Source organism: Littorina saxatilis, linkage group LG2 (genome assembly GCF_037325665.1).
Source record: "Littorina saxatilis isolate snail1 linkage group LG2, US_GU_Lsax_2.0, whole genome shotgun sequence".
NCBI lineage: Eukaryota > Metazoa > Mollusca > Gastropoda > Littorinimorpha > Littorinidae > Littorina > Littorina saxatilis.
Window position 1 is genome coordinate 98,400,312 of NC_090246.1, and position 27,778 is coordinate 98,428,089.

The window sequence follows — 27,778 nt, forward strand, 5'->3', positions numbered from 1 at the left end:
GCCTGCATGTTTGTCTGTCTGTCCTCCCGTCTGTCTGTCTGCGCATAAGTATGTGTGTGTTGTGTTGCGTGCGTGTTAGTGTGTGTGTGTGTGTGTGTGTGTGGGTGTGTGTGTGTGTATGTGTACGTGTGTGTGTGTGTGTGTGTGTGTGTGTGTGTGTGTGTGTGTGTGTGTGTGTGTGTGTGTGTGTGTGTGTGATCCTGTAAATACACATTGCTTGTGTTAGGCGCAACACTGCCAATAGAATAATCAACCTTATTTCTGATTGTCTCTCTAATTTCATATCCAAAGTTCTCAAAATGTGCATATTTCTTTTATTTACTTGGGTCAGTACTTTGATTTTCCATGATTTAATTTTGCGGGTTTATTCAGTTTTAGTTTTTGTTTCAAGTCGATTGTTACAAAAACAAAATCAAATATAACAAGTCGCGTAAGGCGAAAATACAATATTTAGTCAAGTAGCTGTCGAACTCACAGAATGAAACTGAACGCAATGCAACGCAGCAAGACCGTATACTCGTGGTCCACCGCTCACGGCATAGGCAGTGAAATTGACAAGAAGAGCGGGGTAGTGGTTACGCTATGCTGCATAGCACGCTTTTCTGTACCTCTCTTCGTTTTAACTTTCTGAGCGTGTTTTTAATCCAAACATATCATATCTATATATTTTTGGAATCAGGAACCGACAAGGAATAAGATGAAAGTGTTTTTAAATTGATTTCGAAAAATAATTTTGATAATAATTTTTATATATTTAATTTTCAGAGCTTGTTTTTAATCCGAATATAACATATTTATATGTTTTTGGAATCAGCAAATGATGGAGAATAAGATAAACGTAAATTTGGATCGTTTTATACATTTTTATTTTTTTTTACAATTTTCAGATTTTTAATGACCAAAGTCATTAATTAATTTTTAAGCCACCAAGCTGAAATGCAATACCGAACCCCGGGCTTCGTCGAAGAGTACTTGACCAAAATTTCAACCAATTTGGTTGAAAAATGAGGGCGTGACAGTGCCGCCTCAACTTTCACAAAAAGCCGGATATGACGTCATCAAAGACATTTATCAAAAAAATGAAAAAAACGTTCGGGGATTTCATACCCAGGAACTCTCATGTCAAATTTCATAAAGATCGGTCCAGTAGTTTAGTCTGAATCGCTCTACACACACACACAGACACACACACACACAGACACACGCACATACACCACGACCCTCGTTTCGATTCCCCCTCGATGTTAAAATATTTAGTCAAAACTTGACTAAATATAAAAAGCACACTATTTCTCGACCGTTACAAGAAGGAAACAAATCTCATAAGTATTCCCTAGAGCCATCTGGTTATCTATACCTGTACACACATACTTGTATTCCAGCTCCGATGAATCTATCACACCTCATCATCACCACAGCGCTGGGCCTCACAGCGTTGGTTCAAGATGTGGATCCCTCCTGTCAGCGTCATCCAGACGATCTGGATCATCTTGTGTACAAGCTGGCCAAGCCAGACAACTGCGAGCCACCAGGCCCTTCTCGTGGGAATGGGGTCAGGCCCCCGGGTCCTTCCCACGGAGGGGGAAGGGCTGAAGAGCTGACTGTGTCCAGAGCGTGGCTTTCCCTGGGGAAAGCTCTGATGGCGGGTCTCGGTTGCCAGGATAGACATGACTGCCCAGGGAAACTATCGTGCAATCAGGTGAGTTAGGTTCGTAGGTTGCGTTTTGAGGAATGGAGAATACTAAACAAGCATTGCCTGGCATTAGTGATAATATATGTCAACAAAGGGAGATAAGCACTCTTAATGTAAACAACAGTAAGTTGGAGCTATTGGTAGAGAGTCGCATAGTTTCAGAGGAGGAATTCAGAATCATTGATATGAGTACAAATACAGTCAGAAGCTACATCATGCCAATGAGTCGTGCTTATCTCGATTAGGCCAAATAAAAATATATGTCTCGACATGTATTTCTCTCTCTCTCGACTGTATACAGAGATAAGAACAGCATCGCTTTCACCTAGATCCTGCCTAAAAACAATGTTCGGACCTCATGTTCAGACTCGGCGTAATGATTCCGAAAGGACTACTTTTTAGCGGTCAAGTTCAGTCGTCCGCATACTCGAAAGTGAAACAAGTCGCGTAAGGCGAAATTACAACATTTAGTCAAGCTGTCGAACTAACAGAATGAAACTGAACTCACTGGATTTTTACAGCAAAAGCGTATACTCGTAGCATCGTCAGTCCACCGCACGATGCACAGGCAGTGAAATTGACAAGAAGAGCGGGGTAGTAGTTGCGCTGAGAAGGATAGCACGCTTTTCTTTATCTCTATTCTTTTTAACTTTCTGAGCGTGTTTTTAATCCAAACATATCACATCTATATGTTTTTGGAATGAGGAACCGACAAGGAATAAGATGAAATTGTTTTTAAATCGATTTCGGAAAAAAATGTTTAGTAATAATTTTTATATTTTTAATTTTCAGAGCTTGTTTTTAAACCGAATATAACATATTTATATGTTTTTGGAATCAGAAAATAATGAAAAATAAGATAAACGTAAATTTGGATCGTTTTAAATTTTTTTTTCTTTTTTTTTACAATTTTTAGAATTTTAATGACCAAAGTCATCAATTAATTTTTAAGCCACCAAGCTGAAATTCAATACCGAAGTCCGGCCTTCGTCGAAGATTGCTGGACCAAAATTTCAATCAATTTGATTGAAAAATGAGGGTGTGACAGTGCCGCCTCAACTTTTACAAAAAGCCGGATATGACGTCATCAAAGGTATTTATCGAAAAAAGAAAAAAAAATTCCGGGGATATCATTCCCAGGAACTCTCATGTCAAATTTCATAAAGATCGGTCCAGTAAATGAAATGAAAAAAAGTAGTGTGGAAAATGAAATGAAAAAAAGTAGTGTGGTCTGAATCGCTCTACACACACACGCACACACACAGACAGACAGACAGACAGACAGACAGACAGACAGACACACACACACACACACACACACACACACACACACACACACACACACACACACTCACACACACACACACCACAACCCTCGTCTCGATTCCCCCTTCTACGTTAAAACATTTAGTCAAAACTTGACTAAATTTAAAAAAGATGAAACGTTCTGCTACAGTATCGGAGGATGAACTGTCGAAGAAGAAAAAGAATCTCCTGCAAACCGAGCGGCTCCAACACACTTCAGGACAATGTGTCGGCTGATGCACAGAGCAGGCGAGCCCATTATCCTAAAGAGGGGATTTCACAAAAGAAGAACTGATCAACATTTTCTCCGACGAAAATGAGTTCAATGACCCCGGAGCGGATCGATCTTGCAAACCTCCTTCCAAACAACATTCCTTTCACCAACTGCCAGATCAAATCCCTCACCATCAACATTATCAATAAATAAACCCTTGATTGACAAACCTTACGCACATTACCCGCCTCTCAAAATGAAATCGGTCGACCTACCGTCGAATATCCGTTTGTATGGCCATGTTGGGTTTGATGCGTGCATGCCTGGTTTTCTCCTGTAGATGGGTGTCGGCACAGAAGGTCTGCCCGCTGTCCTCAGCCAACATGCTCCGTCTTCATGGCAGCTCAAATTTTTTATCGAGGTTCTCTCCTCTAGATCCGCCGTGTTTCGCCTAGGGGCTTGCGCTGCCTAGTTGATAGGGTCACCTCGTAGAGGATGTGGTCATAGACCACGCACGGTCGGTCTTGGGATAGGGAAACGTTATGCTAGTCCGGAGGGATTACGCCACAATGGCCACCTCGCGAAGACCCAGGGTCCTAGACTAGGGAGGTCCAAGGGGGAGCACCGGGAGGGCTACCCCTCTACCCGCACCTCCAACACAATCCCTTCCCCTGGTAGCTTCATCCCCAAGGAGGAAACAGAGCTACCTGCAACACCCCTAAGTCGGAAAGGTCGATGTGCTGTTGGGAGAACTTGCGTATTTTCATTTCATTTATTGTTGTTCATTACTGTTCATTGCCGTTTCAAAATTGTATTCTCTTTCTTCCAGACCATTGCTTTTTTGTTGAAACCCAAGAAAAATTGAATTCATTATAATTTCAAACACGATACAATTGGCCAGGACTACTTTTTCAAGCGTATGTCTGTGACGTGGAATGAAATGCGAGTGATTAGGTTTGTGGATTTTGCTCGGAGAAGTGGTCCGTGTTCAAGCAAGTTTCTTTCTTCTGTGAAAACAAAAACCCTAAGACCAGTGAATGTCGAGATATATATGTTAATTGGATCTGTGATCCAAACATGGTTTTTGGTCAATCTCGATGGCAGTTTATTCCACTCGCCCTACGGGCTCGTGGAATAAACTACCATCTCGATTGACCAAAAGCCATGTTTGGATCACAGATCCAATTAACGTATAATGTTGGTTTAGGGTAACCCGACGACCCTAATTTTTCATTGTTGGCACATTTTTATTTATATTTATTTATATGGGAGATTTATATAGCGCTTGACGTTCTCTAAGCGCTTTACATATTAAATTCTGCCGTGTGAGATGGATGTTTTTACACAATATGTCACGCATCCACATCGGCCAGTAAATCTCAAGCAATTACGGCGAATGTTTACTTTTCACGGCCTATTATTCCAAGTCACACGGGTATTTGGTGGACATTTTTTTTTAATCTATGCCTATACAATTTTGCCAGGAAAGACCCTTTTGTCAATCGTGGGATCTTTAACGTGCACACCCCAATGTGTACACGAAGGGACCTCGGTTTTTTGTCTCATCCGAAAGACTAGCAGTTTGAACCCACCACCTGGGCTAGGAAAGGGGGAAGAAAATTGCTTACGCCCCGACCCAGGGTCGAACTCGCAACCTCTCGCTTCCGAGGCAAGTGCACTTACCACTCGGCCACCCAGTCACTCGGCCACCCAGTCACTCGGCCACCCAGTCACTCGGCCACCCAGTCCTGTTTTTGCGAACCATACCGAGACTAAGGGAAGTAACCTCCTTTAAAATCGATTAAATTTAAGAAAAAAAGAAAGAAAAAAAAGCCGACCTACCGACCACGTTATACCCTAAACCAACACATATTTTTATTTGGCCTTAGTTCATAAAGATGACGATAGCGCTGAGAGCACCTGTTGTGTTTAGCGTAAGTTGTACGATTGGTGTGGGGTTTTGTTTGTTAACAACATTGTTTGTGGAAGATGTGAGTTAGCCGCCCATGTAACAAAGGAATTAAATCAACATTTTGTTTCGATGCGACAAACAGATAACTCAATGAAACCTGTTTTCTCATTGCAGGTGGTAGAGCAAGCGGTCAGACAACCACCACAAAGCAGACGAGAGCAAAGGCACACGCACACGCACGATTTCGAAGGCATATTCAGCGGTGACCTTGACACCTACCCCATCACAGATCCTCAAGGTCAGAAGAGGCCGGAGACATCCCAACATTCACACAACCTTCGCAAACGATCGCCTCAGCAAGCAAGTGGCGTCATACCTCACGCAGGGGGCTTTCTCTTGTACGACGATACTCTCAACGGCATAGAAGGGCAGCTGACGATTTCAAACCCTGACTCATCTGGAAGTTCAGAAGACGGTGTAGGGATTTCCAACACGGCAGCTTTCGGGAACCAACCTGGCAACGTCCTGGGACAGTTCTATCAACAGCAGAGCGGTGGCGACGCAGAGACAGAACCCTACCACATGCTCCCCCCTCATCCTCAGAGTCCTTGGTGGGTGCAGCAGGACCAGATGTACGGCCAGCAAGTGCACAATGGACAGCTCCCTTCCCAAGGAGGGTACGCTGAAAATTCTCCCGAAGAGTTTAGGGCCAACAACCACCGCCAGGGCGGCTTCCAGGCAACTCGAGGGAACTCTGCCAACCAGTGGAACGCCAACAAGGACAGGAGACGGTCTGGCGACTCGGAAAACGACGAAAGAAAAGAAGATGCCGATGACGACGACCACGACAACGACGACGACGACGACGACGACGGCGACGACGACGACGACGACAACGATGATGATAATGATAACGAAACGGACTACTCTGCCCACAAAACGTGGAGCAGACCTGCTGGGCGGGATGGTAAAAGGTGGGGATTGTCAGAGACTGAAGACAACGAGAAGGAGGTCCACGAAACCAGCATGCACAGTGACAGCAGTACTACAGAGTGGGACAGCAGAGCTTGGAACGTCTCAGCTGCTGTGGAACACGGCGAGGAAGTACTGAACACCACCCAAAGTGAGAGCAGTTCTGACCAGACCAGCACCGAAGAGCAGAGTATTCCTAAGCCCACTACACACCAGGCCAGCACCGAAGAGTCGAGTAGTGCCAAGCCCACTACTGAAGGGATTTCTTCTGTCCGGCCTGAACCCACCTCTGGAAGAACGCAAACTTCTGAACGCAGCACCCACACAGCCGAGAGGGCACCTCGGCGTTCTGAGACTCAAACTTCCCCAACTTTTACTGTTAGAGCAGGGCGCTACAATACCCAGAATTCTACAAGTTCGAATCGTACCAACACAGGGATGACAGAGCGCGATGAAACCCAGCTTTCTTCGACGCAAAGTCTTACCAGCACAGACACTGTTAGCCACGAAACAACGGTTACGCTAAACACCACAGAAAAACACAAAGCATTTATGCGCAATAACACAGCAGGGCACAGACCTTCGCGTTCACGAAGCAACCACAAGGCAAAACGACGACGAAAACAGAAAGCCAGCGAAGCACCAGAAGAACAACAGACAAGAGGGTCCAAAGGGCGCAGAAGAAGAAGAAGAAAGAAGAGACCTCAAACTCAAGAATCTGGAGAGGATACGTCTGGAAGAATTCAGATAACGACTACGGCAGTCGAGCTTACAACAACGAACGACGTGGAAAATGGCAATGAAACTGATGCGGAGAAACGCTCACCACACCATAATGAAGTCTCAGGAGGATCTCAACATTATTCGCGCAACAGAGTCAGCGGACGTCCTTCTTCTAGCGAATGGGGTCAGAACAGGTTTAACGAAGATCGCAACAGCGACAATAACAATTCGACAAGCGAAGAGGACAGTGATGAAAATGACTATGATGACAAGGAAAATCACCGTGATGAAAACGGTCATGAGCATGCAAATAATGACGGTCGAGATCACCGCCGAGCGTCCTCTCCCAGGAATGGCACAGCACACGGTGGAAACAGCGGAGGACGAGGTCACAGGACTACCGCAAGACTGCCATCCCCAGGTCGCAGGGTTACCACAGGACTACCAACAAAAGGCCGCATGACTACCTCATCGCTTCCGACAACGACTGTGCCTTCTCAGACTCCTCCAGAAACGTCTGCAATGCTCCCACAGACCACCACGACGGTTCCCTCAACGGATGCCTCACCCAGGACTCCAACAACGCCACCGACACCTTCCGTTTCCTCACCGGACTCTTCCCCGTCAGGAGTTCCAGCAGCAGCTCATCATAGTCCGCCACAAGGACATCGCCCAGAGAGAGGAAGACCACACCCCGGTGCTAACCACCCCGAAGAACACCCACCATTCAACCACAGCGTTATTGCCAGCCGACTTCTCTTCGCCGCGGTGGAGCAGATGGTCAACGAAAAGTGTCCAGAAGAGCCCGAAGATCACGTCTCCTCCCCTCGGGCCTGGGTGGACCGGGTGTGCAGCGAGGTGGAGAGTACCCGCAGCAGTGGATCCCTGATCGTCCAGCGGGCTGTGACTTCGCTGGAGATCAAGCTCCTGAAGGCACTGGACAAGTGGAACCCTGAGAGGTTCTTGAGTCACACTGCTGGCGTCGGTGATGAGGACTTTGTCCCTCGGCATAAGGTTTGTAGGATGGGGAGTTTGAACTTGACACTCTTGTCGATGTCAAAGATTCTGGGCTTTATTTGCGGCTTTCTTCTCTCAGTTAATTGTTTTTCTTGTGTTCTGTTCCCAGTCACTGTCATTGATGTCTTTTTACATTTAGTCAAGTTTTGACTAAATGTTTTAACATAGAGGGGGGAATCGAGACGAGGGTCGTGGTGTATGTGTGTGTGTCTGTGTGTGTGTGTGTAGAGCGATTCAGAGAAAACTACTGGACCGATCTTCATGAAACCTGACATGAGAAACCCTGAGTATGGTATCTCCAGATGTTTTTTAATGACGTCATATCTGGCTTTTCGTGAAAGTTGAGGCGGCACTGTCACGCTCTCATTTTTAAACCAAATTGGTTGACATTTTGGTCAAGTAATCTTCGACGAAGCCCGGACTTTGGTATTGCATTTCAGCTTGGAGGCTTAACATTTAATTAATGAGTTTGTTCATTAAAGTTGTCATTAAAATCGATTTTTCGCAAACAGATTTAAACTTGATTGCATCGTATTCTTCATAACATTCTGAATCTAAAAATATATACATATGTCATGTTTACTCTTAAAATGTGATCACAATTAACACAAATAGATTAATTAGTCTTACGATTAAAATTTAAGAAATCGATCCAAAAATGATTTCATATTATTCTTTATCATTTCCTGATTCCAAAAACATACAGATATGATAGGTTGTATTCAAAACAAGCTCAGAAAGTTAACAAGAAAACAGACAAGTCGCGTAAGGCGAAAATACAATATTTAGTCAAGTAGCTGTCGAACTCACAGAATGAAACTGAACGCAATGCCATTTTTCAGCAAGACCGTATACTCGTAGCATCGTCAGTCCACCGCTCATGGCAAAGGCAGTGAAATTGACAAGAAGAGCGGGGTAGTAGTTGCGCTAAGAAGGATAGCACGCTTTTCTGTACCTCTCTTTGTTTTAACTTTCTGAGCGTGTTTTTAATCCAAACATATCATATCTATATGTTTTTGGAATCAGGAACCGACAAGGAATACGATGAAAGTGTTTTTAAATTGATTTGGACAATTTAATTTTTATAATAATTTTTATATATTTAATTTCCAGTGCTTGTTTTTAATCCGAATATAACATATTTATATGTTTTTGGAATCAGCAAATGATGGAGAATAAGATAAACGTAAATTTGGATCGTTTTGAAATTTTTATTTTTTTTTACAATTTTCAGATATTTAATGACCAAAGTCATTAATTAATTTTTAAGCCACCAAGCTGAAATGCAATACCAAAGTCCGGGCTTCGTCGAAGATTACTTGACCAAAATTTCAACCAATTTGGTTGACAAATGAGGGCGTGACAGTGCCGCCTCAACTTTCACGAAAAGCCGGATATGACGTCATCAAAGACATTTATCAAAAAAATGAAAAAAACGTTCGGGGATATCATACCCAGGAACTCTCATGTCAAATTTCATAAAGATCGGTCCAGTAGTTTAGTCTGAATCGCTCTACACACACACACACACAGACAGACAGACACACACACACACACACACACGCACATACACCACGACCCTCGTTTCGATTCCCCCTCGATGTTAAAATATTTAGTCAAAACTTGACTAAATATAAAAAGCGCGCTTTCCTGCTTAGCACAATACGCCACCGCACTAATCTGGCGTGTCAATATCACTACGTTTTGCACGTGGAAGGTGAGCGATTTCCTTCACGCGGGGATTGACGAAGCTGTACTGTCTTGGTGAAAAAATACAGTGCATTCAGTTTCATTCCGTGTGTTCGACAGCTTGACTAAATGTAGTAATTTCGCCTTACGCGACTTGTTTTGTTCTCTTCTTCGCTCTTGTCTTCTTCCTCTTCGTCATCCTTCTTGTTTTCATGTTCTGCTGTTCCTCCTCCTCCTTCTCCTCCTTCTCCTCCTTTTACTCCTCCTGCTCTTCCTCCTCTTCCTCCTCCTCCTTCTCCTCCTCCTCCTCCTCCTCCTCCTCCTCCTCCTCCTCCTTCTCCTCCTTCTCCTCCTTTTCCTCCTCCTCCTTCTCCTCCTCCTCCTTCTCCTCCTCCTCCTCCTCCTTCTCCTCCTCCTCCTCCTCCTCCTTTTCCTCCTTCTCCTCCTCCTCCTTCTTCTCCTTCTCCTCCTCCTTCTCCTCCTCCTCCTTCTCCTTCTCCTCCTCCTCCTCCTTCTCCTCCTCCTCCTTCTCCTCCTCCTTCTTCTCCTCCTCCTCCTCCTTCTCCTCCTCCATCTTCTCCTCCTCCTCCTCCTTCTCCTCCTCCTTCTCCTCCTCCTCCTCCTTCTCCTTCTTCTCCTCATCCTCCTCCTTCTCCTCCTCCTTCTTCTCATCCTCCTCCTCCTTCTCCTCCTCCATCTTCTCCTCCTCCTCCTCATTCTCCTCCTCATTCTCCTCCTCCTCCTCATTCTCCTCCTTCTCCTCCTCCTCCTTCTCCTCCTTCTCCTCCTCCTCCTCCTACTCATCCTCCTCCTCCTCCTCCTTCTCCTCCTCCTCCTCCTCCTCCTTCTCCTCCTTCTCCTCCTCCTTCTCCTCCTCCTCCTCCTCCTCCTTCTCCTCCTCCTCCTCCTTCTCCTCCTCCTCCTCCTCCTTCTCCTCCTCCTCCTCCTTCACCTCCTCCTACTCCTCCTCCTCCTTCACCTCCTCCTTCTCATCCTCCTCCTTCGCCTCCTCCTCCTCCTTCTCCTCCTCCTCCTCCTTCTCCTCCTCCTCCTCCTCCTCCTTCTCCTCCTCCTCCTTCTCCTCCTCCTCCTTCTCCTCCTCCTCCTTCTCCTCCTCCTTCTCCTCCTACTTCTCCTCCTCCTTCTTCTCCTGTTCCTCCTCATTCTTCTCCTCCTTCTTCTCCTCCTCCTCCTCCTCCTCCTCCTCCTTCTCCTCCTCCTCCTTCTCATCCTCCTCCTCCTCCTCCTCCTCCTCCTTCTCCTCCTCCTCCTCCTTCTACCCCACCTCCTCCTCTCCTCCTCCTTCTCCTCCTTCTCCTCCTCCTTCTCCTCCTCCTTTCGTCCTCCTCGTCCTCCTTCTTCTCTTCCTCCTCCTCCTCCTCCTTCTCCTCCTCCTTTCTTCCTCCTCCTTTCTTCTTCCTCCTCCTCCTTCTCATCTTTCTCCTCCTCTTCCTTCTCCTCCTCCTCATCCTTCTCATCCTCCTCCTTCTCCTCCTCCTCCTTCTCCTCCTCCTCCTCCTCCCCCTTCTCCTCCTCCTCCTTCTCCTCCTTCTCCTCCTCCTCCTTCTCCTCCTCCTCCTCCTCCTCCTCCTCCTTCTCCTCCTCCTCCTCCTTCTCCTCCTCCTCCTCCTCCTCCTTCTCCTCCTCCTCCTCCTTCTCCTCCTCCTTCTCCTCCTCCTTCTCCTCCTCCTCCTTCTCATCCTCCTCCTCCTCTTTGTACTTCTCCTCCTCCTCCTCCTTCTCCTCCTCCTCATTCTCCTCCTCATCCTCCTTCTCATCCTCCTCCTTCTCCTCCTCATTCTCCTCCTTCTTCTCCTTCTCCTCCTTCTCCTCCTCCTCCTTCTCATCCTCCTCTTCCTCCTCCTCCTCCTCCTCCTTCTCCTCCTCCTTCTCCTCCTCCTCCTTCTCCTCCTCCTCCTCCTTCTCCTCCTCCTCCTCTTCCTCCTTCTCCTCCTCCTTCTCCTCCTACTTCTCCTCCTCCTTCTTCTCCTGCTCCTCCTCCTCCTCCTTCTCCTCCTCCTCCTCCTCCTCCTCCTCCTCCTCCTCCTTCTCCTCCTCCTCCTCCTCCTTCTCCTCCTCCTCCTCCTCCTCCTCCTCCTTCTCCTCCTCCTCCTCCTTCTCCTCCTCCTCCTCCTCCTCCTCCTCCTTCTCCTCCTCCTCCTCCTCCTCCTCCTCCTTCTCCTCCTCCTCCTCCTTCTCATTGTATTTTGCACTGTAAACGGCGTTAAAATAACAAATCCTTTGTTGTTTTTTTTGTTTTGTTTTCTTTCTACTGTAAAACATCGGGCCAACGGTCCTACAATTATTTTGCAAAGGTTGCGAGTATTCAAAATGCCAATAATGATGTACAAACATCCAGGTTCACTCTTTGAGAGCATGCCCCTTGAGGACGTTAAAACCATTTACTGATCACTCTTGTTCTGCTTGATCCACAGTGTTTCAGCGTTCACGCTCTTGCAACAAATTCAGCAACCAGACTGCATTCTGTGAACGCAGAGAACTGCCACCGGGACCTTCACGACTTCATTGCGCGCCTGAGCTCCGCTATCGTCACCAACCTGCTGCAAGGTATGTGTGTATGTCGAACGTTTTTTCTCAAGATGTACGGCTGCATGTACTTGCTAAACTCTTTCTGTCGAGTATTACTTTAATCCGCTGTACTTAGAAAAAACTTTCGACAGCCGATTTGTCCAGGATTCTAATCAAAAGTTTGGAAATTGATATTGTGTTCAATAAAGCTACAATTTGGCGAAATAATGAGATATGTGGCTGCTTTTTCTTTATATCATGTAAAAACTCGTGAGTTTTATTGAAGGCGTCAGCCAACTCACTCGTGTAACGCTTCCAGTGTTTTCTAAATTCGAATGTGACATCACTAATGGCAATGCAGGTTTACTAGAGTAATAATATAACAGCATTCGTAAGACAAAGTGACCAGCAATATCTTTGCTTATGACTACTCAATTTGCACACCGAATGTTGTTCAGCTACTTGATAAGATACGATAAGATACGATAGGATAAGAATACTTTAATGACCATTTTCATTGTACATAAACATGGAATTTACCTTTTTGGCACCACGTCGCATTACTAATTAAACTATTGTTCAAACTCATTTTTTTCTGTGACTAGGACAGAGACATGGGTCGGATCACGAACCGTGCCAGTTTGACTTTGTCTCTCAACTCTTTTTCAACTTCGGTGACAGAGAGGCCGGCTGTGATTATGGGCACGTTATGCCCGTGGCAGGTAGGTTTCAATAACTGAAGCTGTATATTTATTTTAAAGTTCTATATTCCTGTGTGCGTGAGAGAAATCGTGTTCAGACTTGCTATTTGTGCCAACCGTCATCGACAGGGTTATTGTTCTTTGCACATGTTTGTTTATATCCCTCCCAGATATCTAACCACAACACCACGTCAACCCCGTGTCTTCACTGTCTTTACTGTCTTAACCTTCCCTGTATTTCTATTGTGCATTATCTGTTGTCTGTTTCTTGTTTTTGATTTTTCTTTGTTTGTGATTTCTTTTGTAAATCATATATGTCAAAATCACCCACACCAATCCCCTGCCATCCCTGAAAAAAAGGAAAAAGAAAATCAAAAGGTTGTTCCCCGCCATCTCTGTAACATTGTGTGGTGGGTTTTGTTTTACTGATATTCTCCTTTTTTTTCTGAAAACTTAACAGTTTGGTATCAATTTCTTCTATCCCTATTTTTTACATTCAGTCAAGTTTTGACTAAATGTTTTAACATGGAGGGGGGAATCGAGACGAGGGTCGTGGTGTATGTGTGTGTGTCTGTGTGTGTGTGTAGAGCGATTCAGAGTAAACTACTGGACCGATCTTTATGAAATTTTTCATGAGAGTTCCTGGGTATGATATCCCCAGACTTTTTTCATTTTTTCGATAAATGTCTTTGATGACGTCATATCCGGCTTTTTGTAAAAGTTGAGGCGGCACTGTCACACCCTCATTTTTTCAATAAAATTGATTGAAATTTTGGCCAAGCAATCTTCGACAAAGGCCGGACTTTGGTATTGCATTTCAGCTTGGAGGCTTAAAAATTAATTAATGACTTTGGTCATTAAAAATCTGAAAATTGTAATTAAAATTATTTTTTTATAAAACGATCCAAAATTACGTTTATCGTATTCTTTATCATTTTCTGATTCCAAAAACATATAAATATGTTATATTCGGTTTAAAAACAACCCCTGAAAATTAAAAATATAAAAATTATGATTAAAATTAAATTTCCGATATCGATTTAAAAACACTTTCATCTTATTTCTTGTCCGTTCCTGATTCCAAAAACATATAGATATGATATGTTTGGATTAAAAACACGTTCAGAGAGTTAAAAAGAATAGAGATATAGAAAAGCGTGCTATCCTCCTCAGCGCAACCGCTACCGCGCTTTTCTGGATTGTTAATTTCACTGCCTTTGCCACGAGCGGTGGACAGACGATGCTACGAGTGTACGGTCTTGCGGAAAAAATGCGATGCGTTCAGTTTCATTCTGTGAGTTCGACTGAGCTTGACTAAATGTTGTATTTTCGCCTTACGCGACTTGTTTCTTCTTGCAGGTGTTCAGCATTTGCTAGACTCGATACAGAAACGGAACTGCAGCAAAGGAGGACAAGGTCAAACGAGAAACCAGACACACAATCTGAGTGCAGAACCAGAGTCTGTTTCACGAAACAACTGGTCACTCAACAAACACGAGCACCATCAACGCTCTAATGATGATGCTGCAAAGTCCAAGAGAAACACTTGGGCGGTGTCGGAGAATATGGTAGGCGAATAAAAAAAAAACTGTATTACTATTAGACAAAATAGTTAAAGAAAGGCCAAACAGCGTGGATGAAGCAGTCTGCATGCATGCAACTAAGGTAAAGAAACAAACAAACAAACAAAACCCACAAGAGTGGGTTTACAAAGTTGAGCTGATACAGTCTGATACTAGTAGTGTTGAACTTATTTCATGAAGCATCAGCCAGTGAAAGCAGGTCACTTTTCTATGTGTAAGAATGAAAATATGCACCAGAAATAAGTTAACGACGCATGTTGAGTCTTTTTATGCATCTGAATGTTTTAGGCTGTGTACGTACGTATGATCTGAGAGGATGCCGTTTTAGCCCCAAAATCAGGACGAATATCCAACCTAGGGTAATACAGCATTCTGCATTCTGTATTAAAAATGTGTTTTTCAGTACGTCTACCATAAGCACTCGGCCCGAGAGCTGGTGAACATCGTCTTGAAGAACGAGAGCGACTCACTGACGATGCCGCAGTTCTATCAGCTATGCCCCTCCCTCCTGCAACAGATATGGTTGACGTCACACTCGGACGACTTCTACCTGCAGGAGGATCATGATCATGATCACTTCGACAGAGCTGAGGTGGATGACGGAGTGGCTGCGTCTGCCATCCAGAGTGAGCATTTTTGTTCTCTCTCTTTCGCTCTAGCGCGAGAACATTTACGTATAGTGTATTATAATGAATGCATTTTCTGTGGTGATTTCCAGTCCATGGCATGTGAACAGCTGCACTTGCGGCGATCACAGTGTGTTCCTTGTTGGTTGCTGTGATGGTGAGACTGTGCTTTTAACGGGGAGTGTCACTAAACCATTGCCTGTACTATGATGAGACTGTGCTTTTAACGGGGAGTGTCACTAAACCATTGCCTGTACTATGATGAGACCTAGTGCTCCACACGTACATTCATATGATACTTTTCTGTGCTCATTTCAGCCTATGGCCTCGACACGGTTGCAGTGACTGTCATCACAGTGTGTTCCGTGTTGGGTGCTGTGATGGCGAAACCGCTGTGTCGAGGAGTCGGCCGTCACTACAGCATGGTTTAATTGTCAATACGATTTTCTTGTTATCAGAAGTACAATGGTAGACGCTTTTCCTACTGATTTCAGCCTATGGTCTGGGCACAGCAGCAGTGGCAGTGATCACCGTGTGTTCCTTGCTTGGGGCTGTGATGGTGAGACTGTGTCGAGGAGTGGTCCGTCACAACGCTACACAATTGCTTTCTTGTCATCAGGAGTGCTATGGTAGATGCTTTGTTCCACTGATTTCAGCCTCAGTATGGCCTTGGTACAGCGCCACTGGCAGTGATCACAAAGTGTTCTTTGCTGGGGGCTCTGATGGTGATACTGTGTCTGTATGTGGGGCACCACTACAGCATGTTTTGTCAATATGATCCTATTTTGTAACACTGTACTCGTATTTTCCGGTGGTGATTTCAGCCTATGGTCTGGGCACAGCAGCAGTGGCAGTGATCACCGTGTGTTCCTTGCTTGGGGCTGTGATGGTGAGACTGTGTCGAGGTGTTGGTCGTCACTACGCTATTGCCTGCATGATGGCGTTAGCTGTGGGCAACCTGTGCGGCGATGCCATCCTGCATCTTATTCCCGAGGTCAGTTTTTAGATTATTTTCTGTTTCTCATAAATGTGCTGTAAATTTGTTCTGTGCCTCTGATATTTCTAAGTTATGTGTCGTGACTGCAGTGTTGAACACGTCTATTCTACATTTAGATACACTGTATTGAATACAAATGGCTCAGAAATACATGTTTACTAATATTTATATATTCTCTCCGGTTGGCTATTCGAGAAGCTGTGTGCGTGTGTGTTTAGCAACTTTAATACGCAGATTGCTGACAGCAGTATTACATTTCTGCTCACAGGCGTTTTCCCTTGGTCACGATCACGGATCCCGCGACAACCACAACGACAACCATGAAGACGATAGCATGTATCGGCTATCTGGAGGGTTCGTTGTGAACGACGTTCGTCTAAAATGCCTGGCCCTCTTGGGTAGCGTGTACCTCTTCTGGTTACTGGAGATCTTCACGTCCAGATACCACGAGTGTGTGCAACCTGGGTCTGGCAAGGTGATTCAATTCTTACTCTGTGTGTCTGCTTTGTGTGTAGCCTATGAGATACACTTCACTGTTGGGTCTGGCAAGTGATTCAATTCTTACCCTGTCTGTCTGCTTTGTGTAGCCTTTGAAATACACTTCACTCTTGGAGTCAGTCTTGCAAGGTGATTCAATTCTTACTCTGTCTGTCTGCTTTGTGTAGCCTTTGAAATTACACTTCACTCTTGGAGTCTTGCAAGGTGATTCAATTCTTACTCTGTCTGTCTGCTGTGTGAAGCCTTTGAGATACACAGTACCACGGGGTTGCTAACAATTGAAAGTTATTTTCCCAATTTCAGGCAGGCTTTAGTTATTCCGAATCATGTTAAAAACTACGGTCATAGCTAGACATGGTATGGCAAGAGGGACATCAACTTTGCCAGGCCCAAGCAAAACCAACAAGTGTGCACGTGGTTGTGCAGCAAACATAGGGTGCGTTGGGTCCAGAAAGGCTGTACACTCCAGGCATACAACCGTGCGAGATTTTACAAACGATTCAGTCAATCGTGGTTAACAATTTCACAAAACAACCAGAGGTATGTTTTTGTTCTGGTGTACCATGCGTTGAGGGTCACACGCTTGACATCTTGATTTAAGCGTATTGTCGTTGGTGTTATGTTTTTGTCAAATGCCTGATATATATATTACCAAATACCGTATACCGTATAGTCATAGAAAGATCACAGCTTTAAACAACGATTGTTTTCGTGAACAGAAGACGGTGGCGAAGGAGCCATCTGTGAGCACAATAAGCGGGGATTACAACGGTGCGCAGTCCATTCCCATGTCTTCACTGGCCGAGATGACAGAGGTCAGTCTGGTAAGGACTCTCAGATGGATTATTTGATCAAGATTTACTTCAAGGGTGAAACTGGAGAGAGAGAGAGAGAGAGAGAGAGAGAGAGAGAGAGAGAGAGAGAGAGAGAGAGAGAGAGAGAAGAGAGAGAGTGTGTGTTTGTGTATGTGTATGTGTGCGTGTGTCTGTGTGTATGTATGCGTGTGTCTGTGTCTGTGTGTGGGTCTGTGTGTATCTGCGTATATCTCTGCTTGTCGGTGTGACTGTGCCGTATGTAATCCATGCACGAGAATAATTCGTTTTGTTTGTTTAGTAATAGTTTTAACTGCTACTGTTTACATTTTGATTTCAGTCAGGACAAACTCGTGACAGGGAGAGTACCTACGAGATTATCACCCCTCAGGTGCTGGGCCAAGCCAAACCTGTCGTCACAGAAATCGCAGAGTTTAAGGGTGAACACAAATTTGCCGTTCACATTACATCTGCCAGCGAACTAGTGTAAACTACTTTTAAAGCGCCATGTATCGAGCAAACGCCCACCCTCTTCTTTTGATCGTAATTGGTGCATAAGGGGGGTGGGGACTTATGCTTTGAACAGAGTGAGGAAAACTTTGTGGTTTGAATTCATGCATGTTGGTTTGAAGCCCTTCACCCTTCTTGTGTAAACTAGAAAGGAATGAAACTTTACAATTAGATGTTCCCGATGACAGGCATCGACACATTGAGCCGGGTTTAAAGATTATTTATTTTTTTGTTTCAATTGATATTTCATGTTTCAGAAGAATATGATCATGAGTTATCATCTGTAATCCATATATTAGAAACATACATGCATAGGAAAAACATCGTTTTTGTGTGATTTGATCAGATTCTATGCGGCCTTCGCTCGCAGTATTCTCCTCTTACTGTCAAACCGTCTACCACCTTATCTTCATAGTTTTCTTATGACTGTGTTTTCAGCCAGTTCCCGTCACCTGGTGTGGATGATAGTGGTGGGGGATGCAGTGCACAACCTGGCTGACGGACTGGCCATAGGGGCAGCCTTCGCTCACAGCATCCCTCTCGGACTGTCCACCTCTATGGCTGTCGTCTGCCATGAGATCCCGCATGAACTAGGTCAGTATATAGTCTAGCGTACAGCGCAGTGTTAAAACCCCTCAGGTTGAGTTAGTCCACCTCCAAGGCTGTCGTCTGCCATGAGATCCCGCATGAACTAGGTCACTATACAGTCTTGTGCTGAGCGAAGTGTTGAAGTCATAAGTCTGAAATATTCCTCTTTTTTTTTTAGCTTAAGCCTGTGAGAGTGAGTTGGGAAAATCCGAGCGTGTGCATACATTTATTTTTATTTTATTTTTTATCTTTATTTTTTCAATTCTGTTATTTTTCTTTTTGGGGGGTCTGTATTCCTGTCAAGGTCATAAACTTCTTGTATACGCTTACGTTCCTTTTTATATTTAGTCAAGTTTTGACTAAATATTTTAACATCGAGGGGGAATCGAAACGAGGGTCGTGGTGTATGTGCGTGTGTGTGTGTGTGTGTGTGTGTGTGTGTGTCTGTGTGTCTGTGTGTGTGTGTGTGTGTGTGTAGAGCGATTCAGACTAAACTACTGGACCGATCTTTATGAAATTTGACATGAGAGTTCCTGGGTATGAAATCCCCGAACGTTTTTTTCATTTTTTTGATAAATGTCTTTGATGACGTCATATCCGGCTTTTCGTGAAAGTTGAGGCGGCACTGTCACGCCCTCATTTTTCAACCAAATTGGTTGAAATTTTGGTCAAGTAATCTTCGACGAAGCCCGGACTTCGGTATTGCATTTCGGCTTGGTGGCTTAAAAATTAATTAATGACTTTGGTCATTAAAAATCTGAAAATTGTAAAAAAAAATAAAAATTTATAAAACGATCCAAATTTACGTTTATCTTATTCTCCATCATTTGCTGATTCCAAAAACATATAAATATGTTATATTCGGATTAAAAACAAGCTCTGAAAATTAAATATATAAAAATTATTATCAAATTTGTTTTTTTCGAAATCAATTTAAAAACACTTTCATCTTATTCCTGGTTGGTTCCTGATTCCAAAAACATATAGATATGATATGTTTGGATTAAAAACACGCTCAGAAAGTTAAAACGAAGAGAGGTACAGAAAAGCGTGCTATCCTTCTCAGCGCAACGAATACCCCGCTCTTCTTGTCAATTCCACGGGCACTGCCTTTGCCACGGGCGGTGGAGTGACGATGCTACGAGTATACGGTCTTGCTGCGTCGCGTTGCGTTCAGTTTCATTCTGTGAGTTCGACAGCTACTTGACTAAATATTGTATTTTCGCCTTACGCGACTTGTTTTTCTTTTTTTTTTCTTTTTAGCTGGACGTTATTTGCAGTTCTCAGTTTGAGGATCATGACCAAGTACACGCAATGGCCTCAACTAGCAGGGAAGCGGGACGAGAGGTGGGGAGGGGGGAGATTATCTTTTAATTCTATTTTTCTTTTCTCCTGACTCTTACCCCAATCAGCTTAACGGAATACAAACCCTACACGTTTTGCTCATGAATATCTCATTGCAGGAGACTTTGCCGTACTGATGTCGACGGGCATGAAGATGCGGAAAGCCTTGCTGCTGAACCTGCTATCAGCACTGACGGCCTTCGTGGGACTCTACATAGGGCTGGGGATAGGGGCCCAGCTGGCGCACAGGCAGTGGATCTTCATCATCGTGGCTGGCATGTTCCTCTACGTCTCTCTCGCTGATCTGGTGAGTCCGGATATTATGATCATTTTTCCTTTGGTGTTTTTAATTCTTTTATGTATTTCTAGGAACTACTGATTTTGGCGCTCATTCTGTTAACTCGATCTGATACTATTGTGTGATATTCTGATGAATTTAATGAGAACGGGTCTTATTCAATAACCCTCTAGCGATTGTGGTTACGACGATGATTACAAAGACAGATGTCGAGGATGTTTAGTGACAAAGATTTCTTTGACCATGGCCATGAGTGCGCGAACATCAGTGATAGGATTGTATTTGTTAACACAATGACCTTTTGCAAACATCGTTGAACGAAACACATAATTAAGTAGAATATAAGTTTTTAAATTAGAAAGTTTACTTTCTTTCTGAGTTATTGATGGCTTTTTTTTCCACTCCAGTTTTATTTTTTATTGGAAATGAAAAAGAAAATGTTTTTCTTTTTGCAGGTTCCAGAGTTGATTCGCTACTTCCGACATTTCCGCAATTTCCGAATGTTCATTCTGCAGAGCGTTGGACTTCTGTCGGGCTTTGCTCTCATGTTTCTGCTTGTGCTTCTCGAGGATGTTTTGCATTTCTGATACTGCTTTCACAACATTCTTGTAAACAATCCTATCATTGTTAAAAAAAAAGTTGAACAGTTCATGTGTCGAAGCAACCTTGAAACGGTAGTTCACTATGTCCATTCATGTCTAGGCTGACATTGCAATGTTTGCCTTTGCAGGCTATGATCCATATGTGTATATGTCAAAAAAAAGCAACATGATTTAAAGAACAACGAGAAACTACCAAGAAGAGTAAACAGAGAGAAAGAATAAAGCAATGAGCACAGAAGAATGCAAAGAATCATGTTGCTCTTTTGCTGATGTAGACGAAAGTCGAAACTAGTCCATGTTCATGTTGCTCTATTGCTGATGTAGACGAAAGTCGAAACTAGTCCATGTTCATGTTGCTCTATTGCTGATGTGGACGAAAGTCGAAACTAGTCCATGTTCATGTTGCTCTATTGCTGATGTAGACGAAAGTCGAAACTAGTCCATGTTCATGTTGCTCTTTTGCTGATGTAGACGAAAGTCGAAACTAGTCCATGTTCATTTGTTGATGTTGCTGTTTTGCTGATGTAGACGAAAGTCGAAACTAGTCCATGTTCATTTGTTGATGTTGCTGTTTTGCTGATGAAGACGAAAGTCGAAACTAGTCCATGTTCATTTGTTCATGTTGCTCTTTTGCTGATGTAGACGAAAGTCGAAACAAGTCCATGTTCATGTTGCTCTTTTGCTGATGTAGACGAAAGTCGAAACTAGTCCATGTTCATTTGTTCATGTTGCTCTTTTGCTGATGTAGACGAAAGTCGAAACTAGTCCATGTTCATTTGTTTATGTTGCTGTTTTCTGGTGGGTAATTTGTTTTTGTTATCTTGTTCTAGTTCCTCTCACCTGCAGTCCATTGTCCCATTGCAAATGTGTATATGTTAAAACATAGAAAGAATCTAACGTGTTAATTGCAAGAATTCATCAAGTAAACATTTCATCTCGGTTTTTCAGTTTTTCTTATCGAAGTTTGGAATTGTGTTACATTTCGTGTGTTTTGTGCTTAAAGGTGATTCTGAATATTGAAATACTGTTGATCATATGTGCTATTAGTATTTAGGCCTTTATCAACAGTCCATTGGCTTGTTGTTCATACCGGCACGGTTGGCCTAGTGGTAAGGCGTCCGCCCCGTGATCGGGAGGTCGTGGGCTCGAACCCCGGCCGGGTCATACCTAAGACTTTAAAATTGGCAATCTAGTGGCTGCTCCGCCTGGCGTCTGGCATTATGGGGTTAGTGCTAGGACTGGTTGGTCCGGTGTCAGAATAATGTGACTGGGTGAGACATGAAGCCTGTGCTGCGACTTCTGTCTTGTGTGTGGCGCACGTTAAATGTCAAAGCAGCACCGCCCTGATATGGCTCTTCGTGGTCGGCTGGGCGTTAAGCAAACAAACAAACAAACAAATTGTTGTTCATACTTGCTGTAAATAATGTTGCGTTTTTTTTTCAGTACGCATCTGTCGTAAATTCTAAACAAACCGTGGCTCTCCTGTCTCATACTATGTGCTCTATCAATTGCAGGTTGTTTATTTTTGATATGCTTTACTCTCTGATCTGAGTTTAAGGAAAATCTGGTTGATTTGTACATATTTTGTTTTTATTAAAGCTGTCGCCAAAAGCCTTTCTTAAATAAACCAAAAGAAAATATTGAGTACTGTTATGACTTTTACCGTGTGTGTGTGTGTGTGTGTGTGTGTGTGTGTGTGTGTGTGTGTGTGTGTGTGTGTGTGTGTGTGTGTGTGTGTGTGTTTGCGCGCGCGTGTGTGAGAGACAGGGAGAGGGACACATATAAAGAAATGCAATAAGTCATGTTCGCTTTCCTATGTGTGTGACTTTGAACAAGAAAAATAAATTGTGGTACTTTTTCGATGCTAAAATCACTAACAAAACATTTTAGGAGGAATCAAATTTCTAAGTTAAATACACAAAATTGGTTGGACAAATTTGGCCCCATGAATGTAAGGTACCCAAGGTCTCTCATCAGTACTATCGAAGGGTGTTTTTTGTTCAGTGTGAAGTTTATACAAGATCAACGAGGCCGAGAATCGTAATATGACGGCGGGGCCAAGATGACGGCGTTACACCGGTCAAATTGATGGAGTCAAACGTACACAGCAATCACTCCTTCTTTTTCTTGTATACCCCACTATTTTGCATATCATACTACCCACAGGTCATGGCCTTTCAGAGTTTTAATAATACTTGTTCGCTCACCAATGAAGCTATTGGGTCAAAAGTCAAGACACTCAAACACACACACAAAGAAAGTGCAGCATGCTTTCTCCCAACGCCGAAATCACTGACTATTGACCCCCAAAGGCACACAAAAAACACGTCTTATTCGATTATGCCGGTATGACTTACTTCAAAATCCACGTGTTTCCTACACTGTGCACTTAACCTCATATTATTGCTCTTAGCGGATTACACAAGTAACCATCAAGTTAATCCACTGGGGGTATGGGCCTGGACTCACGATGTCGGCATGGCGTCTGGGACGGCTATTTTCCAAAAGACAGTTCGACCTTCTGAACTCGGAATGATACGATGTGAAGTTTTACACTAAATGTACATGTATACAAGTGAAATCCAGCGTGAAATTGTGTTTAATTCTATAAGTTTTGGATGGAATGCACAGTTGTCTCTGTGCTCGCTTTATTGGGATAGTCGTAACAGCAGCACTAGGGGAAGAAAACGTAGACGCAGTAATAGAAGTGACAGCGGCGTAAGTAAGTAAGTAAGTAAGTAAGTAAGTAAGTAAGTAAGTAAGTAAGTAAGTAAGTAAGTAAGTAAGTAAGTAAGTAAGTAAGTAAGTAAAGTTAAAAAAACAAAGGATTACTGTACTCACCGATACAAAGACGACACAAGACGATTACGATTTATCGCTTCTGGAAGCTTCTGGAAGCTTCTGGAAGCTTCTGGAAGTAAGTAAGTAAGTAAGTAAGTAAGTAAGTAAGTAAGTAAGTAAGTAAGTAAGTTAGTTAGTTAGTAAGTAAGTAAGTGAGTAAGTAAGTAAGTAAGTAAGTAAGTAAGTAAGTAAGTAAGTAAGTAAGTAAGTAAGTAAAGTTAAAAAAACAAAGGATTACTGTACTCACTGATACAAAGACGACACAAGACGATTACGATTTTTCGCTTCTGGAAGCTTCTGGAAGCTTCTGTAAGTAAGTAAGTAAGTAAGTAAGTAAGTAAGTAAGTAAGTAAGTAAGTAAGTAAGTAAGTGAGTGAGTAAGTGAGTGAGAGAGAGTGAGTCATTGAGTCAGGGAGTCAGTGAGTGAGTCAGTAAGTAAGTAAATAAGTAAGTAAGTACAAAAGTAAGTTACCAAGTAAGTTACCAAGTAAGTAAGTAAGTAAGTGTTTACCACACGTCTCGATCGGTAATTTGCTTGCCAAATAACTGCACGTTTCTCTTCCAGCCTATTTGTTTCTCTCTCGAATAAGACCAATAAGATTAAGACAATCCTATTCCCTACGCCCCTGTCATTATGCCCGGCCCAGGAATGCCGCGAAGCGCACATGTTTGAAGCCAGCAACATAATCGAGGTGCATGGATTGAACATATGACCGTGCTTTTAAGCTGATGAGCTGAATACGCCGTGTGTACTGAAAATACATAAAATCTACAGGGCGTAACAAATTGAACACGCTGTCAATCATCCGTGAATACGAAATAAGTGTGATGCTTCAACTGATTGTGGAATAAAGGTGCAGATATTACCGAAGGGCGGCGAATTACTAACGGATCAAAGGGGGAAAAAAGAACAAGGAAGAAACATTGCACGAAGGTACATTCCGTATTCTTACCATCATATTCTCAACCTTAGCTTTTTAGATTTAATTCTGTTAATTGAAGGTATTTCTGGTGGTTACTGATCAAAACACAAAAGGATTGGAAAACGACTATATCCGATGAATATTTCAGGAAGTTACGGTCCGGCTGAATTCTTACCATCAGATGTTCAGTTTTATCGGTTGGAACCATTTTTCCTGGAAGTATGTATAGGCCTGGTATCCAAATGTGTCACCGACGACCCAGATTAGTCCTAGGGCGTGACAGCGTGCTATGTATACAGCGTGAATCAATCGCTTTATGAGGAATCACACGACACAGGTAAGGCTTGCCAGGAAGCATGATAGGTATACGGTAAAGCGGGTTCGATTTTGTGACAAACGACTGAGGAAAGACGGCACCACACCTGCTAGCATTAATAATCGTCAACAGTTTTGTATTTGTTGTTGAAAGTGAACAGTTGTGTCCTGACACTGAGGATGAGGTGTTCTTTGGGGTGTGATGATCTGTTTTGTGAAGTGTTGTGACTAGTTTTCTTCTAATTTTCGATGCAATTCTATGACGCTGTAGACATGGGGTAGGTGTTGAGCAGGTGGTGTGGGCCGTTTTTACGACTTACCCCCCAACTTAAGCTAATTCAGTCACACACGCGATTCAATCGTTGAGATTCAATCGCGCGATTCAATCTTGAGCCGATCGCACATCACATCGTAGGCCATTGACCCGTCACACGATGAACGATAGACGAACGATTGAATGAAATGATCGGGCCTAAGTCTCGATTAAGCTTTTGTGTATTTTAATCAAGGCGACTTGAGGCCGCAATATCATACTGGAACAACGGAAAAACAAAATGGGACTCGGATACCGTCTCTTCATTGAAAACATAAATTATTTGTAATGCGGTGAATCCCTCTCCTAAAGGTAGAACGTTTATGGGTTGAAACCCACACTTGTAGATCCACAATGGAAACAGGTGACACTACCGAACCGGAGGTGGGCTTATATGTGGACAAAAGTAAGGATTCCAATAACACGGTGGTTTCTGACCAGCGGTCAACGGACAAAGACACACCTGAAGAGACGATAATAACCAATAATAGTCAGCCAACTAACAAAGACACAACGACAGAAGTACCTGAGGGGGACAGGATTCCTTCTCTGAATCGCACTGAAATTGTAAGTACTGAGGATGAGCTTACTGGACATATCACATGCTAGTATAGTTATTGTCTTCTCTGACTGATTTCTGTCCGTCCGTCTGTCCGTCCGTATGTCCGTCCGTCCGTCCGTCCGTCCAGTTATTGTCTTCTCTGTCTGATTTCCGTCCGTCTGTCTGTCCGTCCGTCCGTCCGTCCGTCCGTCCGTCCGTCCGTCCGTCCGTCCGTCTGTCCGTCTGTCTGTCTGTCTGTCTGTCTGTCCGTCTGTCTGTCTGTCTGTCTGTATGTATGTATGTGTGTCTGTCTGTCTGTCTGTCTGTCTGTCTGTCCGTCTGTCTGCTTGTCTGTCTGTCTGTCTGTCTATCTCTCCCTTAGCTCACCAAATAGTCTTAGTGAGAACTAGAGATTATTTTAATGTACGTCACAGAGTACACACGTAACACATACACTGTCTTCTGTCTCTGTCTGTTTGTCTGTCTGTTTATCTGTCTGTCTGTCTGTCTGTCTGTCTGTCTCTCCATTAGCTCACCAAATAAGCTTAGTGAGTACTAGAGATAAAGTTACTGTACGTTATAGAGTACACACGTAACACATAAAGTGTCGTCTATAGATCTCTGTCACGTCTGTCTGCCAGAATGACTGTCTGCAAAGAATAATAACAGAATAACAAGGGATATAATCGTGTCTATACTTTTAATGACGAGCAAGAATTGTTTCCCTTGGCATGGACTCCACATTAATTTGTGTTTGTAGTTATGGTGTGTGTGTTTCACCGTCCTGTGGTGAGTGATTCCTTTACTCTGCTGCTAAGTTTGAACACTCCAAGAACTGGTGTTAGTGTGAACACTGCTTTCACAATCTGTGCAAGAAGTCGAGTCAAAATCGCAAGCAATGACTTTTACATATTTTACACAGTATCGAGGTTGAATCTCTTCTATTTTCCTTAGTTTTTATATGATCCAGCTGTACGTTATGAATCACGAATCAAAAGCAGCTATTTCTGGCCAGATGCTTCGTACCATTTGATAGCTTAATACAATACACGGTGGTCATGACATGTGGGCATGTAAACTGACACAGTCACTAAAACACGTGACACTGTCACTGGCAGGGCACACACACGCGCGCGCGCACACATATAGACACTCACATAGACAAACGCAGACACGTACGCAGCCCCATCCTCCAATACACTGAGTCTCTCTCTATTCCTTTTTATATTTAGTCAAGTTTTGACTAAATATTTTAACATCGAGGGGGAATCGAAACGAGGGTCGTGGTGTATGTGTGTGTGTGTGTGTGTGTGTGTGTGTGTCTGTGTGTGTGTGTAGAGCGATTCAGACTAAACTACTGGACCGATCCTTATGAAATTTGACATGAGAGTTCCTGGGTATGAAATCCCCGAACGTTTTTTTCATTTTTTTGATAAATGTCTTTGATGACGTCATATCCGGCTTTTCGTGAAAGTTGAGGCGGCACTGTCACGCCCTCATTTTTCAACCAAATTGGTTCAAATTTTGGTCAAGTAATCTTCGACAAAGCCCGGGGTTTGGTATTGCATTTCAGCTTGGTGGCTTAAAAATTAATTAATGACTTTGGTCATTAAAAATCGGAAAATTGTAAAAAAAAATAAAAATTTATAAAACGATCCAAATTTACGTTTATCTTATTTTCCATCATTTGCTGATTCCAAAAACATATAAATATGTTATATTTGGATTAAAAACAAGCTCTGAAAATTAAATATATAAAAATTATTATCAAAATTAAATTGTCCAAATCAATTTAAAAACACTTTCAGCTTATTCCTTGTCGGTTCCTGATTCCAAAAACATATAGATATGATATGTTTGGATTAAAAACACGCTCAGAAAGTTAAAACAAAGAGAGGTACAGAAAAGCGTGCTATCCTTCTTAGCGCAACTACTACCCCGCTCTTCTTGTCAATTTCACTGCCTTTGCCATGAGCGGTGGACTGACGATGCTACGAGTATACGGTCTTGCTGAAAAATGGCAGCTACTTGACTAAATATTGTATTTTCGCCTTACGCGACTTGTTCTCTCTTGTTTTGTCTCTCTCTCACTTTCTCTCTCAGCGTTTCACACACACACACACACACATTCTCACACGCACGCACACACACACACACTAACACTGACACACACACAGACACACACAGGCACACACACACTGACACACGCACACTGACACACACACACACACG

At 43.4% G+C, this 27,778-nt stretch overlaps 2 protein-coding genes and 1 long non-coding RNA gene across 3 annotated transcripts in view; 2 read left to right on the forward strand and 1 right to left on the reverse strand.

Moving 5' to 3' along the window:
- The window catches only part of LOC138960286 (uncharacterized), a 262,895-nt gene that overhangs the window by 175,253 nt on the left and 59,864 nt on the right, over positions 1 to 27,778 (reverse strand). The gene's annotated exons all lie outside the window — the stretch shown is intronic.
- On the forward strand, positions 1,388 to 15,395 carry LOC138960455 (uncharacterized). Its single transcript, XM_070332364.1, has 7 exons — positions 1,388 to 1,699; positions 5,299 to 7,833; positions 11,961 to 12,093; positions 12,660 to 12,776; positions 14,115 to 14,323; positions 14,742 to 14,964; positions 15,283 to 15,395. The coding sequence occupies exons 1-7, from the start codon at positions 1,388 to 1,390 to the stop codon at positions 15,393 to 15,395; spliced, it is 3,642 nt and encodes a 1,213-aa protein (XP_070188465.1).
- LOC138960282 (zinc transporter ZIP4-like) lies at positions 15,828 to 22,239 on the forward strand. The gene is made up of 7 exons (XM_070332106.1): positions 15,828 to 15,958; positions 16,230 to 16,436; positions 17,179 to 17,283; positions 17,612 to 17,711; positions 18,220 to 18,375; positions 19,833 to 20,020; positions 20,467 to 22,239. The coding sequence occupies exons 1-7, from the start codon at positions 15,851 to 15,853 to the stop codon at positions 20,596 to 20,598; spliced, it is 996 nt and encodes a 331-aa protein (XP_070188207.1). The 5' UTR covers positions 15,828 to 15,850; the 3' UTR covers positions 20,599 to 22,239.